General features: G+C 36.9%; 1 protein-coding gene across 4 annotated transcripts in view; it reads left to right on the top strand.

Moving 5' to 3' along the window:
• The window catches only part of LOC109505721 (uncharacterized), a 34,532-nt gene that overhangs the window by 18,752 nt on the left and 1,266 nt on the right, over positions 1-14,514 (top strand). For 2 of the 4 annotated variants that reach the window (XM_073255628.1, XM_073255627.1), the window contains exon 4: positions 3,013-3,115. The exons of 1 other annotated variant lie outside the window; for it this stretch is intronic. In XM_073255628.1, coding sequence (XP_073111729.1) covers positions 3,013-3,099 — 87 coding nt within the window. In that variant the 3' untranslated portion in view covers positions 3,100-3,115. Of the gene's footprint in view, positions 1-3,012; positions 3,116-6,430; positions 10,640-12,453; positions 12,627-14,514 lie in introns of all 4 variants that reach the window. One more of the 4 variants, XR_012140652.1, reaches the window with a different exon arrangement.

Here is a 14,514-nt window from a genome sequence, read left to right as displayed (position 1 = left end):
GGAGGAATGGGGAATCTGGGGGAGAGAGGAGGGGTATTTAAAGAGGAGGATTTAGGGTTTCGGGAAAATGAATTTGTTTCATTTTGATTGCCGAAATTGACCTTATTGTTAGTTGAGTTTCACGAAATTGCCACTGTGCGGCTTTCATTTGGGTTGGGCCTTAGAAGTAGAAATGGGTCAAGTTTGGGCCGCAACAGGCTATGTTGATAAAATGGGCGGCTCTGATTCATCAAGTCTGACCTCCGTTTGGGATTTCTCATTCTAATCCTGATCGTGGATCAACTTTTAAGATTTAACTAGAACTGTCAAATTTATTTGATTGATAAAAAATGGCTAGATATGGACTTGGGTTGGGCTTTTTAACCTCAGGCAAATTAATGCAATTGACTTCATATAAACTATAATGTTTCTAATTGTTCTAGCTCATGCTATTTTCATTTTTCAAGAAGACAAATAGATGGCTAATGAGAAAATGTTCAAAGAAGCCCAAATGGGCTAACTCTTAATCCATATGACTTGACCTAGCTAGTTTTGAGTGGCTTAAATTTTGAAAAAAATATTATCACGTCGACAAAGGGTGAGATTTTAATTGGATGAGGATAGGATAGAAAAAATAGGAATTAGCCCCTTATAATCTCAACAAAAAAAAAGCTTCGACTTAAAGAAAAATCAAGACATAGAAAAGAAAAAATTTTCTGTACCTGACTTGAACCTAAAAGGTATATTCAAGTTAGGTTAAAATGGGGCCAACCTAAGTTAGGTTACTGAGCTGGATTATTGTTACAATAGAACAAAAATTAATCGTTTAAAATACTTTCTTCTATCAAATAGAATTGTATAACAAAATGTTTATTATGACTTATTATCCATAATTCTTCCATCAGCGTAGGATAACAAATATGTGAGAATGGATTATGGAAGGCCTATACTTGAATTAACATGAACTGAAACGAATAATTGGACTCAAAGATAAGTTCAGATTTTTTAATTGCTTTAGCTGAATTTTAGCCCTAGCTAGCGTAGCTCACAGTGTTATGAATCAAACCAAGACTAATCCAAATAGCACCTTGGGGTCTTAGCCTTAATTTGAACCTTAGGATGAGCCAAGATGGTTCGAGTTATTGGTTGCTAAATAATTTATTTTATTAATTTTTTTTGCAGTCAAGAATTTATGGTTCGGCACATGAGATATTATCCACTTTGACCTACGGCTCATAGCCCGGAGGCTATATAGGCCGTTTTTGGGTCTCACGGTTTTATCTTTTAAAAGGTACCTCACGTGAGAAGGATGGTCCCTTATTATATGATAGATTCTCTCGTCTCTAACCAATATGGTACTAATGATGTCTTTTTTTTTATACCACAACATAGCCCCTCAGTCAAGGAAGAATCTGTGTACTCCACAAATCGTATCTGTACTCCTATAGTGGTGTTTAGGTGAAAGAAGCCACAGTCTATTGAAGATGATGCCCTCCTAACACCAATATTACACAATCAAGGGCTTATGGCTCGACACATGAGGTATTGTCCGCTTTGACCTATGGCCCATAGTCTGAAGGCTATATGGACAATTTTAGACCTCACGATTTTGCCCCTTAAAAGATGCCTTACGTGGGAAGGATGGTCCCTTCGTATATAAGCTGGATTTTTTCTTGAGTACAACCAATGTGGGACTAATGATGTCCTTTCTTCTACACCACAATATAGTCCTCTAGTCAAGAAGGAATTTGTGTACTTCACAGATCGTGTCTATATACTCCCATAAAGTGGTGTTTAGGTGAAGGGAGCACCATAGTCCATTGAGAGTGATCTCCTTTAGCGCTAATTTGTTGCTGTAATGCTCTAGAGGTGAGGTCCACACTGAATCGAGTTGGAAAGCTGAGAGTTGCGCCGATGGGAACCGCGAGCAAAACTTATAAAAGAAATCTCAAAACCATGGGGATGGTGCAGTCAAGGGCTCATGGCTCGGTACGTGAGGTATTGTCCGCTTTGACCTATGGCTCATAGTCCGGAGGCTATATGGGTCGTTTTGGGCCTCATAGTTGTCCCTTAAAGGCGCTTCACGTAAGAAGGATGGTTCCTTCCTATATAAGCTAGTTTCTTCTTTGATTACAACCAATATGGGATTAATGATGTCCTTTTTTCTATACCACAATGTAACTCCTTCAGTCCAGATAAAATCTGTGTACTCCACAGACCATGTATGTGTACTCCCACAGAGTGGTGTTTAGGTGAAAAGAGCCCCACAATCCATTGAGGGTGATGTCCTCATTCTAGCGTCAAGGTTGCAGTAAAGGGTTCATGGCTCGGCACGTGAGGTATTGTCCATTTTGGCCTACGGCCAATAGTCCAGAGGCTATATAGGTCGTTTTTGGGCCTCGTGGTTTTGCCCCTTAAAAAATGCCTCACATAAAAAGAATGGTCCTTTTCTATATAAGCTAGATTCTCCTTGACTTTAATTAATGTGGGACTAATAATGTCTTTTGTTTTACACCACAATATAGCCTCCTAGTCAAGAAATCTGTGTACTCCACAAACCGTACTGTATACTCTCATAGAGTGGTGTTTAGGCGAAAGGAGGCTCACAGTCCATTACGGGTGATGCCCCTTTTCTTGTGCCAATATTGCAGTCAATGGCTCATAAATCGGCACGTGAGGTATTGTCCATTTTGGCCTACGGCCTATAGTCCGAGGACTATATAGGTCATTTTGGGCTTCACAATTTTGCCCCTTAAAAGATATCTCACATGGGAAGGATGGTCCTTTCCTATATAAATTAGATTCTCGCTTGACTATAACCAATATGGGATTAAGGATGTCTTTCTTTCTACACCATAACATAATCTTCCAAGTCAAGGGGGATCTGTGGACTCCACAGATCATATTTATGCTCCCACAGAGTGGTGTCTAGGTGAAAGGAGCTTCCTAGTCCATTGAGGGTGATGTCCTTTCTTTAGCGCCAATCTGTTGTTGCAAGGCTCCAGTCCCATGATTTTGGAACTTGTTTTGCAGGTTTTGCTCGTGGTTCACGTCGACACAACTCTCAGCTCTCCGGTTCGATTCATTGCCGACCTCACCTCCGGAGCCTTCCAACAATAATTTCATTAAGAAAAAAGTAAGTTGGCTTTTAGGTACTCTTCTCTCTATATATTTTGAATTCAAATGTTATTATAATTTTTTTTAAGATGTTAACGGATAGTGTTGTTTAAGTCTCTTGCATTGATAAAAGAGACCTAGGTCTGATTACGCCCCGAAGAAGATGAAGAAAAAGAGGTTGGTTGGTCTCGGTTGTCTGGGCTGCCAGTCCTAATTTGCTAGTCAAATCATATTTTATCTTCAAGTAGGGACATATCTTTAAGAGTAGCTCAGGCCAACCCGAGTATTAAGAGTAGCTGAACCTGATCCAAAAATTACCAAGCCTAAACTTTCTAGTGGATCAGAAACTTTGAAAAATTTATGTTTTTTTTCTAATGGCTGACAATAGTCCTGAACAGCTATATGACAATATTATTAAATATATCTTCATCCGCCTAACCCAAAGATTACTAAGCCAGAAACTTTGAAACATTTCTGCCCTCTTCTCATTGATGACAATTGTTGTGCTCCAACAAAAAAGAGTAAACTACTTTTTTTCTTTGGAGATGCAGGGGACTGCAGTGAACTTCACAATAGCAAACAAAAACAGTCATCTTATAGATGTTTTCTTGAAAGGTTAAGGGTTCTGTACCACACCATAATGTAGAACTATATTATGGGATTCTATTATAGATCTTTCGACTCAATTTTTGAATATTTTATTTTGTGTTTCTGATGGATATATTTATATTAGAATGTTCTCAAAAAAAAAGTCATGAGTTTAATTGATGTAGCTCTGGCGGATCAGAGGTTATGTTTTCGAGAAAATCGGGCATCAAACAATATTGTGTCAAATTGCACCTGGGTAGGGTTTAGGATGGCTGTGAGGAAGAGATTAAAGATATAATAGAATTCAACTTGGGACTGCCATTCGAAAATGTAAGTAATAGAACTTATCTTTTGATGGTACTGTTGTTCATCCCTTTTCCTTAAACACAGGCATATTTTAATGGCGAATCAATATTGGAGAAATAATCTAGTCTAGTTTATTTGAGGAGGTAAATTTTCACTCTAAAATCGTACTAAACAACTTTACTCCACAAAAGATTGGTATTAAATACATCAGATAGGTGGAGGCTAAAACTGATATGTTCTCCAATGCAGAAGTTGAAGAAAGCAGCCAAATTTGCAAGAGAAGCAAAAAGCAATCTATTTAGTTTTCGAAAGAAAGATATTCCTCAATTTGATTTCACTCTCTTAGAGCATACAAATATTTGGTTGAGCGAGAAAATTATTTATGCTTGTTGACTAGTTAAAACATCACAGCCTCTTAGTCATTGCAATTCTAGTTTGATAAAACAACGATCAAATCTTTCTATTCAGTCACCCTCAATTAATGATGAAAAGTTCAGATTTTTTTTTTTTTTTTGTAACGAGGCATAGTCAAGTTTCAACTTCATCTCAAAGTTGTAAATATTATGTCTTTATCATTTGATATTTTGATATTTGACTTTAAAGTCTAGATCAAAAGATTCTAGAGCCTAATTTCTGGTACAAGGCCTCATCAAATTGCTCTATGAACTTCATACCTCGAATGTCTCAGACAGCAGTCTACATGTATTATTTGAACCTAAGATCTCTGCAGAACAAAGAATGGATGGAAATCACTTGACATAGACATCTCCTATGACCTTTATTAAGCAAAGAATATAAATCAATCACTTGTGATAAGTCTTGGTTAGTACCTTGAATGTATTGTTGTTAGTCATTAAGATATGCTTAAGAACTCAAATTTTCTTGATTTTTTACATGTGTATCAATATATTAAGAGAAAAGACTATAGAATAGACCAATAGATTTCATTTAAAGTTCATACGGAGGAAAAGCAGCTATTCGAACAAATTATCAAAATTAGGATATAGATTGGTGAAATTGTAGCAATAAGTATTTGGGCCATTTTTTTGGTTGCTCACGTGGTGACATTTATTTCAAAAGATTCTAGAGTCTAATTTCAGGTACAATGCCTCACCAAATTGCTCCATAGACTTCGTACTGCGAATGTCTCGGACAACAATCCACATGCATCATTTGAACCTGTAACCTCTATAGAACAAAGAATGGATGGCAATCACTTGAGATAGACCTCTCCTATGACTTCTATTAAGCAAAGAATAGAAAACAATCATTTGTGATAAGCCTTGGTTAGTACCTTGAGTTTTTTGTTGTTAGCCATGAAGATATGCTTAAGAACTCGAATTTTGCATATGCGATGCATATCAATATATCGAGAGAAAGGACTATAGAACAAACGAACAGCTTCCATCTAAAGTTCAAAGAGAGGAAAAGCAGTTATTTGAGCAAGATATCAAGACTAGGATATAGATAGGTGAAATTGTAGCAATAAGTATTTGGGTCATTTTTTTTTGGTTGCTAACATGGTGACATTTATTTCCAAGCTATTTTTTATTCTCCTATGAAGCTTACTAATAGTTTTGTCTTATCTCCCCCCAAAATAAAAAAGAAGAGCAAATAGATGCATTACTTTTATAAAATAAAAAGAAGTATCTTATGGATGGCTTTCCTTTCACCTGATGCTGAAAGATATGATGATAAAAGTGTTTCCATGGCTGGGCCTCCTCCCATCTAAATATGAAGGAATGGAATGAATATTTGGACCTTTGCACATGAAGCTTGTAGAGAATTTAATAGATGGTCCAAAGTGCCACCCATGAGATCTTAATTACTGCAACTAGGGCATAGCATGTGAAGAGGGCTGATGCTTTATAATGCTAAAGTTACTGAAACCTCCCAACTATAGGCCAAGTATTTTAGCAAATAAATTTATGCTAGAAGGTGGGTATATACTTTAATGCCTCTACGAAGAAATGAAAGAAGTTTTGGGTACTTAGGCCAGTCAAAAGATACAACTGAAGCAGCTTAGTTATTTTTTCCAAGCAGCTCTTGATTAAAATATCCTAACATTGAGAATGTATGTCACACATATAAGCGACATCGTAGTTTGCTAGATTTTTTTTCCGCTACAATATTTTCTTTAATTATGAGGCATGATAAGAGTCAGAGAGAGACGATTTTAGTTTTATACATCAAGAGAATATTAAATCAACATCATTGAATTAATCGAGCAAATTAATACAATTGGAAACTCTGATATGCCATTGCTGAGATAACAGACATAATCTGTTACTAGTGTTTGCAACTGGTTTGTAGCTCAAAGAAAATTAATTGGATTGTTACGTTAGATTATAAATTTTGCTATAGGCTACTGCATATATTATTAATATATTAATGCATATATAATTAATATATAAATTCTTTTACCCTTTCCTCTCTTCAGATCTTGATTTGATATGTCACACAGCAGTAGCAGCACCGGCCTCCGCCGTTGACTTTCGACGGTGGGGGGCACAACAAGGACGATCGGAAGGATATTTCGAACCCGATGATGGGCGACGAAGGCATCGACGTCAGCGAGGGGGGCATTGGGTTCGGGGAAGAAGTCGAGTGGAGGGCCGCCGCTGCTTTACTAAAGGTTGGGTGGCCTAGTGCTTAGGCCGACCGGAGCGTCGAGGAAGATGGGAGAGCTGAGCAGGAGAGAAATTGGGCCTAAACCCAATTGGGCTCGATCTGGGCTCAGCCCGGGCTCGGACCTGTATTATTTCAAAAAAATCGGACTTAAGCCCGACCTAAAGCCCGAAAAATTATTTCGGACTGGGCTTGGGCAGGGGTATGACTCGACCTAGCTCGGTCCAGATCCAACTCTAATTTTTACTTATGAAGTAGGCATAGATATGAACCAACTCGATCCGTTCCCATCCCTAACTTGAACTAATATATCCCATTATTGTATTTGATTCATATAATTACTAAATTTCTTGAATAACTGAAGATGGCACTTGATATTATTTTTTCTACTCAACCCGATCTCTGTTAACATCCTGCACCAAGGAATATCAGGGCTTCTTTGTTCTACCATATCTGCATTCTGGCCAATTTCGCATGGGTTGAAAGGATCCGGACAGAAGGGTTTCCAAGCTTTCTTTGTCAATGCGGATACAAGGGGTACCCCTTTCATTTTCCTGCAGAACCTGCTCTCAATTTGGGTCAGGGGCCCGTTTAATCTCTGGGTGACCTCCATTGGAGCCAGTCGATTTCATTTTCTCTTGAATGGCTTTCCTCTATCCTCCATCAGTTCATGCTTGGGCCATACAGTTATTAAACAACTTGTACGACGAGAACTGGTACTCAATAATACCTTTATTTTCCCGATAACTTTTTGAGCAGATTTTTCAGTCCATCCAGGCCTTCAGATGTCATTTTTTTTATATACACTTAGGCTTGCTCAAATAAATCCCACATCTAAAGGTGAAGTGAATAACATATTATCTATTAGGATCAATTTTTATATTTAAATTTATTTAGATATGAACAGAAATTTAAACATCCAACTAATATCCAATTCTATTTATAACTTTATTTAATTTTTTTAAAAAAATATAATCATATTAATATATTATTAATTTGATTTATCATTCATTCAATAATAATTTTGATTTAGTGATTATAAAAATTAATTATCCACCTTATATCCATATTTTTATCCAAACTTTTAGCATCCAATTTATATTTATATTCATTTAAAATAAATCCAGATATAAGTTTTTTAATTCGATTAGTCTCCATATTTGTATCCGTTAAAGAAAACAAATATGATATGGATATACTGATATTCCATCCATATTGGATCGGATTTCAGACCTATCCAAAATTCTGAATTTTTTTTTTTAAAGCTAGGCATCCTGATACGCTACACCTCCCTGGTGGTCAGGGATGCACTCATACTAGATTTCAATAAATAAAGGGCTGGTTACTAAGGTACTACCAAATTGCTCTAGAAGCTCTTCCCCATCAAGCTTCACATGGAGAATGCTGAATTGAGCTTGGACAACAATTGAGCTTGGAAGCTTCCTTGTTTTACTTTCATAACGAACTAGCTGTTACATATCTTAAAACTAAGGATGCATTTGATTAGCCATTAAAAAAAAATATATTTTTTTATTTTTTTTTTATTTTTAAAAAATAAAAATCAAAAAGTAATGTTTGATAACATCATGAAAAGCAAAAAGCAAAATCAAAAAAATCAAAATAATTACTTTATATGCAAAGTAAAAATGTTTTACTTTCCAAAATTTGCTTTTTTTATTTTTTTTAATTCCCCTTAGCATGTTCTACACCAGTTCCTTTGATATTACTTATATCAGTAGAAGTTTCCGATTGTGTTCTAATAATATTAAGATCTCTATTCTTTTTCTTTGACAATATTAGCTGTCTTCAAAATCTTGCATATCGAGATGAATCCATAACCGCTGTGGAAATAGCAGAAGTATGTGTTATCTTAGATATTGAGATGAATGCATTACTGCTATAGGAATAGTAATCTTAGTTAGAAAATATCTTAATAAAGTATGACCTTTATCAGTAGAAGTTTTCGATTGTGTTCTAATAATATTAAGATTTCTATTTTTTTTTGACAATATTAGTCGTCTTCTAAGTCTTGCATATCGAGATGAATCCATAATCGTTGTGGGAATAGCAGAAGTATCTGTTATGTCTAAATCACTGAAAATATATTTTTAATCTTGAATATTGAGATGAATGCATTACTGCTATAGGAATAGTAGAAATATTTATCATTTTCAAATTTAAAAAATCATTATTGACAATCATATCTATACAAACCATACCAAGAATAAGGCAATGAAGTTATTCACTATATTATAAAATTAAAAAGATAATTGTAATAATAATCAATATAAAATAAGACAATATCTAAAAAAGTTATCAATAATAAAATAATAAAATTATTCATCATAAAATGCATGAGTTACTAACAAATACTAATGATGTTTAACAACTGGTAGAGCATTGCAAAGACAACTTGACAATACCTAAAAAAGTTACCAACAATAAAACAATAAAATTATTCATCATAAAATGCATGAGTTACTAACCTAATCACAACAATCAATATAAAATAAGACAATATCTAAAAAAGTTACCAACAATAAAATAATAAAATTATTCATTATAAAATGCATGAGTTACTAACAAATACTAACAATACTTAACAGCTGGTAAAGTATTGCAAAGACAACTTGACAATACCTAAAAAAAATATCAACAATAAAATAATAAAATTATTCATCATAAAATGCATGAGTTACTAACCTAATCACAACAATCAATATAAAATAAGACAATGCCTAAAAAAGTTACCAACAATAAAATAATAAAATTATTCATTATAAAATGCATGAGTTACTAACAAATACTAACAATGCTTAACAATTGGTAGAGCATTGCAAAGTGAGAGAGATTAATATAATATGGATTATGGCCTATGTTGGGGAGTTTTTCTATGGTCTAACTGGACTAATGCTTGCATGATAAAGCTGAAGCATTTTAAAATTCTTTCCCTTACCTTTTGACCTCCCGACAGGACAGAGCAATTGCTTGTGCATCAAAAAAAGCTTCAGCACATATTTCAAAATCCAATGCATCGACTTTAAATGTTTAGAATGCTAAAATTTCTGCTCTGCTGACATCTTCAAACTTAGAACAGTCATGGAATCAGACATAAAGTATTTCCCAAATGCATCTCACCCCTCACCTCTCTCAGAAATGATGACAGCATGACATCAGATTATTGAGAAGCATAGTCCCAGATGGACTCAAACACATTTCACCCACGTTTGATCAGTTCAACACATTTGATCAGATGGCTCAAAATGTGCCCGCCTAAAACAACCCGAACTTAAGTCGAACTTTTACTTTCCTTTAGCTATACTTCATAATTTAATCAAACTATAGAGGTCTAGTACAATTCAGTAATATTCTACAAATAATTCTTTATGATTTATAAAGACAGACTCCTCAACATAGAAGTGAAATATTGAGATTTACTAGGGTAGCAATAATATTGCACAGCATGATGCCGCACAATAGTAAAATAGTACCCTAAAGAAATGTAAACAATAGTAAAATAGTACCTCACCATTCTCCCAATCGTATACTCCTTCCCATCTCTCCCTCTCCAATCTTCCCCCTCTCTTCTTCCTTCCCCTTCATCTCTCTCTCTCTCCCCACAAATCCCAGTTTCGTTCTCTGTCCAAAAAATCCTCACCATTCTCCCAAACATATACTCCTTCCCATCTCTCTCTCCAGTCTCCCCCCTCTCCTCTTCCTTCCTCTCTCTCCCCACAAATCTCAATTTCGTTCTCTTAAAAAATGAAAGGAGGAACAGAGAAGGGAAGGAACTCCTTTCTCTCTCCCCACAAATCCCAGTTTCGTTCTCTTCCTTAAAAATAGAAAGAGGAACAGAGAAGGGAAGGAAGATTCTATGCACCACCGTGGATCGTGGACCATGGCGGCATCCGCGTCGACGTTGACCCCTCCATGGACCCCCTCCCACCGGATCATAGCAGCATCCCCGTCGTCGACCTCTATCCCTTCGTGGACCCCCTCCTGCGGCTCCGTTCACGCATGCGTAGGTGCTCCCAAACTTATTTCTCCTTCCCATCTCTCTCCTTTCCCTCTCTCTTCTTCCTTCCCCCTCTCTCTCTCCACAAATCCCAGCTTCGTTTTCTTCCTTGAAAAATAAAAAGAGTAACAGAGAAGGGGAGGAACATTCTATTCGCCATCATAGACTACGGCTTCGTCGCACATGAAAAGAATGTCATCGACGGTTAGAATGTCGCCGGCTTCTAAATCCAGCCATAAAAAGTCATGTGGGGTTTGGGAAAGAGAGGAGGACATACCTTAGATCTGGTGAAGGTGGCTCGTCGGAAAAGCTCACGGAACGCCCTTTAATCTCACGTTTTCACCGACGATTGGTTGGAGGATTTGAGAGAGATGACCGGAGGCTTTATAGCCTCGAGTGAAGTTCGATTGGGATTGAAATCCCTCTCTTGATTGAACACAGGGCCTCTCCTGATCGAACACGGAGGAGGAGACGAACTCCATCAGAAGTTCGCCTCTTCCGTACGTGATTTTTTTTTCCTCATATGTTAGAACAGGTGGTTTCTTCTCTTTTTCCTAATACCCCACGCGTCACATGGAGGTTTTTTCGTTGAAAGGCTTTCGTTTTATATTTTATATATTAAATAAGAAAAAGTAGGGAAGAGAATTTTCGTTGCTGCTTTCCAATATCAAGCTCCTTCTGTCTCTCTCTTCTTTCCCTCTTTACTTCTTTCTGGATGGATGAACGAAGAGAGAGGAGGAAGTGGGAATTTGGAGGAGCTCCGAAAACCCTACCCTTGAGCTTCCATTTGACCTCTTCCGTCTTGCAGTTGGAGGTGAGAGCAACAAATTTAGCCGTTGTTTTCTCAAAAATCGCTACTTCTCTGTTTGTTTGGCTCCAAATCTTGAAGTGCTCTAGATTTTTTTGGGATGATTTCCTTTTCGGAGGGGTTTTTCTTGCTCTTTAGGGGTGGATTGGAAGTATCAGAATTGTGTTCCAACTCAAGACCAGGATTTCGGGAATATCAGATTTCTTGATTTATTGATTTCTTAATTTGATTTGCTGAATGAAATTAAATTACGGATGCTTGCTAAAATAAAATAAGCTGGAACATAAAGGTGATTTTGATTAAGATACCTGTTCATCCCTTACTTGAACATGGCAAAATATTAGCATCTGCATGGCTTTTTGTTTGCGTGGTCATCATTGATAGTTTTTTTATTTTCCGTCCAGTCTTTTTTTTGTATCCCTTCGAAGCCTTCCTGAGCCCTCCAGACTATTTTGTGCTTCGAACCTTCTCAAGCCCTCGTGGACGCCCATCTCCTCCCTGCTCTCCTTGCTGCCACCTCCTGCCGGTCTCCACTGTCCCTTTCTTCCCCATTGTCATCAGCGTCGGCCCTCCCCTCCGATCTCCCTTAGGTGCTTTCCTTCCCATAGATCTATGAAAAAAAGAAAGAAATGAAGAGAAAAAGAAGGAAAGGAAACAAAAAATGATCAATCTATATGGGAAAAGGTTTTGCCTTTAAATTTTTCCACCTTTAATGTATTTGTATAGATTCTCAATTGGTGGCCCTTCAATCTGCTCAACTCGAGGTGAAGCGATCACTGGTGCCAGACCACTTTAGAGGTCCGTCCTACACTGGTGGCTCGTGTACCCAGTCAGCCAAAGAGACGCCCCTCCCTCCCTCCCAAACCCAATCGATTCCCAAATCCTAGTTTCCTGGTAGGAAGGAGCCGGCAGTGTCCAGCCAAAGGCCAAGGGTTTTTCGTTTCCGTTATCATTCTCTTTCCTCCGTTCACTAGCATAGATTCCATTCCATATTAATTATTGAAGTCTCCAGTTTGCGCTTCTCTTGGACCCCGATGGATCATCCTCCTAAAGCGGCGGTGGCAGCTGCTCCCACGACCACCAATGACAACAGTTCAAGTTCAAGTTTAGGTTCGGCAGCCCCTAAGGTGCAGGCCCTGCATCTCTCCTGCACCAAATGTTTCGACGCTCTCTGGTTCTGCTACTGTATGCATTCAATCTCTCTATCTATCTATCTATCTCTCAGTTTCTGCTACAAAATGCTTGTTTTAGCATGGCATAGTCCTATATATTCCGGCCTGAAAATGGCTTACAATTTAATGAGAAATGCTCAAACTATATACACCAAATTTTGGTTGGCTGATTTTAACTTGAGCTTAGCTCAAACATAAAATGATTTGCTAAGCTTTGTAGCGAGAGAAAATGAGATAATACATTAATTGTTTTTTTATATTTCTTGGATTAGAGGTTGGGTTCAGTTAAACTTTTCCTTATGTAATTCTTGATGAACATCTCTAATGCAGAGACATGCATACATGCACATTCATAGGTCATAATCAGGAAGGCTTAATGTGTTGACATAATATTTGGTTTAAAGTTTCACCTAAATTTAAGTTGTGCCAAATTTCTTAAGCCCAAGCTCAAGCAAACACAATGCCTTCTGAGGACACAGGCTGGGTTGAGCATATCATGGGATGACCCAGCCTAATGTGCAGCCATATTGTTCAGTGGCACAAGGTGCAGATTTCCAAAACAATGCCTTCAATTTCTGAATTTTATTTGTGATTTGTAGTTGCACAAGGTTAGTAATTTAAGCGTGATTATTAATTGGAGAAAAGAGAGGAACTGCCTCATTGACTGCATCAAATCATGAAAATAAGGAAACTTCTTTGATTGAACACCTCATATTGATCTTTGAAGAGCATGAAATAAGGAAACTTCACTACTTTGATTGAACACCTCATGTTAGTCTTTAAAGAAAGTTATATATAATTTATTTAAATGGAGATGGACAATAAAGAAATAAATGTGGTACAGAGTGATGTAATACCTTGTTCATGTTTATGCTGACCCTGAACAGTTTGCACAAGACTTGAGGATGTGATGACTACACTGTTGATACAATTTTCATATAATGCTGTGTTTTTCACATGCGTCAAATAATTTTTCATTCTGTAGCCAGGAATTTCATGCCAAGTTCTCATTTTATGATGCGATGCAAATATTTCTGGGATTACTCTTGTTGTCTCATTATGTACAATTCAATTTCTCTATAGTTGTATCATCTGACTGATGCTTGTGCGCATATGGCAGCTCCATTTCACCAGATGCAGCAATACTATAGATATGGAGATCTAAGCTCTACTTTAGCAATTCTTCGATCTTCTAATCTTTTCTTAAGATATTCAAGTTGAACAGGTTGAAGGAAATCTTTCTGCTCCTTGATCAGAACAAGTTGGTGTTGGAGTGTTAGTCTTCTATATCTGTGGGGGGCTTTAGCATATGATCCAAATGCATGAGCAATATAGGCAACCAGAAAAAAGATTATTTATGGTTCAAGTACATCAAAGAACAAAAACGAGTATGGTTGCTAGTTTTTCTTCAATGTATGATAAGATTAAGGGACGTTTCACATAACTAGAATAGAAAATTATCCAACTCACCGAGATTGTCTTCAGACTGCCAATACCTTAGACACTCAGTGGAGTGTTGATATAGAAAATTTAAATAACTGGCTAGATTAATTAGAGACCTATTTCTAGTATTCAGAAGGTAGCTTTTGCTTGTCTTAATTTCTAGCCATGCTTTTGCATGGTGGGGACATGTGATATGGAGACTAAAAAGTAATTTTATCCAATCGGCCGTGAGGAAGGGTGGTTTTAGTGGTAGTACCTATGGCAGAGTATGATCAACATGTCCAAATTTACACTATTGAGTTTTACAAGCAAGTAATCTTTTTTGGAATCTCCATCAATGATCACATGGTTTTCATGCTTACACTACTGAGTGAAGAACATTGGTTGCAGGATTGGCAGCCTCAGCCTCTATTTACCTCCAAAAAAAAAAAAAAAAGTGCATTTGATTGTTGTTGATT

Source organism: Elaeis guineensis, chromosome 4 (assembly GCF_000442705.2).
Source record: "Elaeis guineensis isolate ETL-2024a chromosome 4, EG11, whole genome shotgun sequence".
Classification (NCBI taxonomy): Eukaryota; Viridiplantae; Streptophyta; class Magnoliopsida; order Arecales; family Arecaceae; genus Elaeis; species Elaeis guineensis.
The sequence above is the reverse complement of the archived record's forward strand: the minus strand, read 5'-3'. Positions and strand labels throughout refer to the sequence as shown.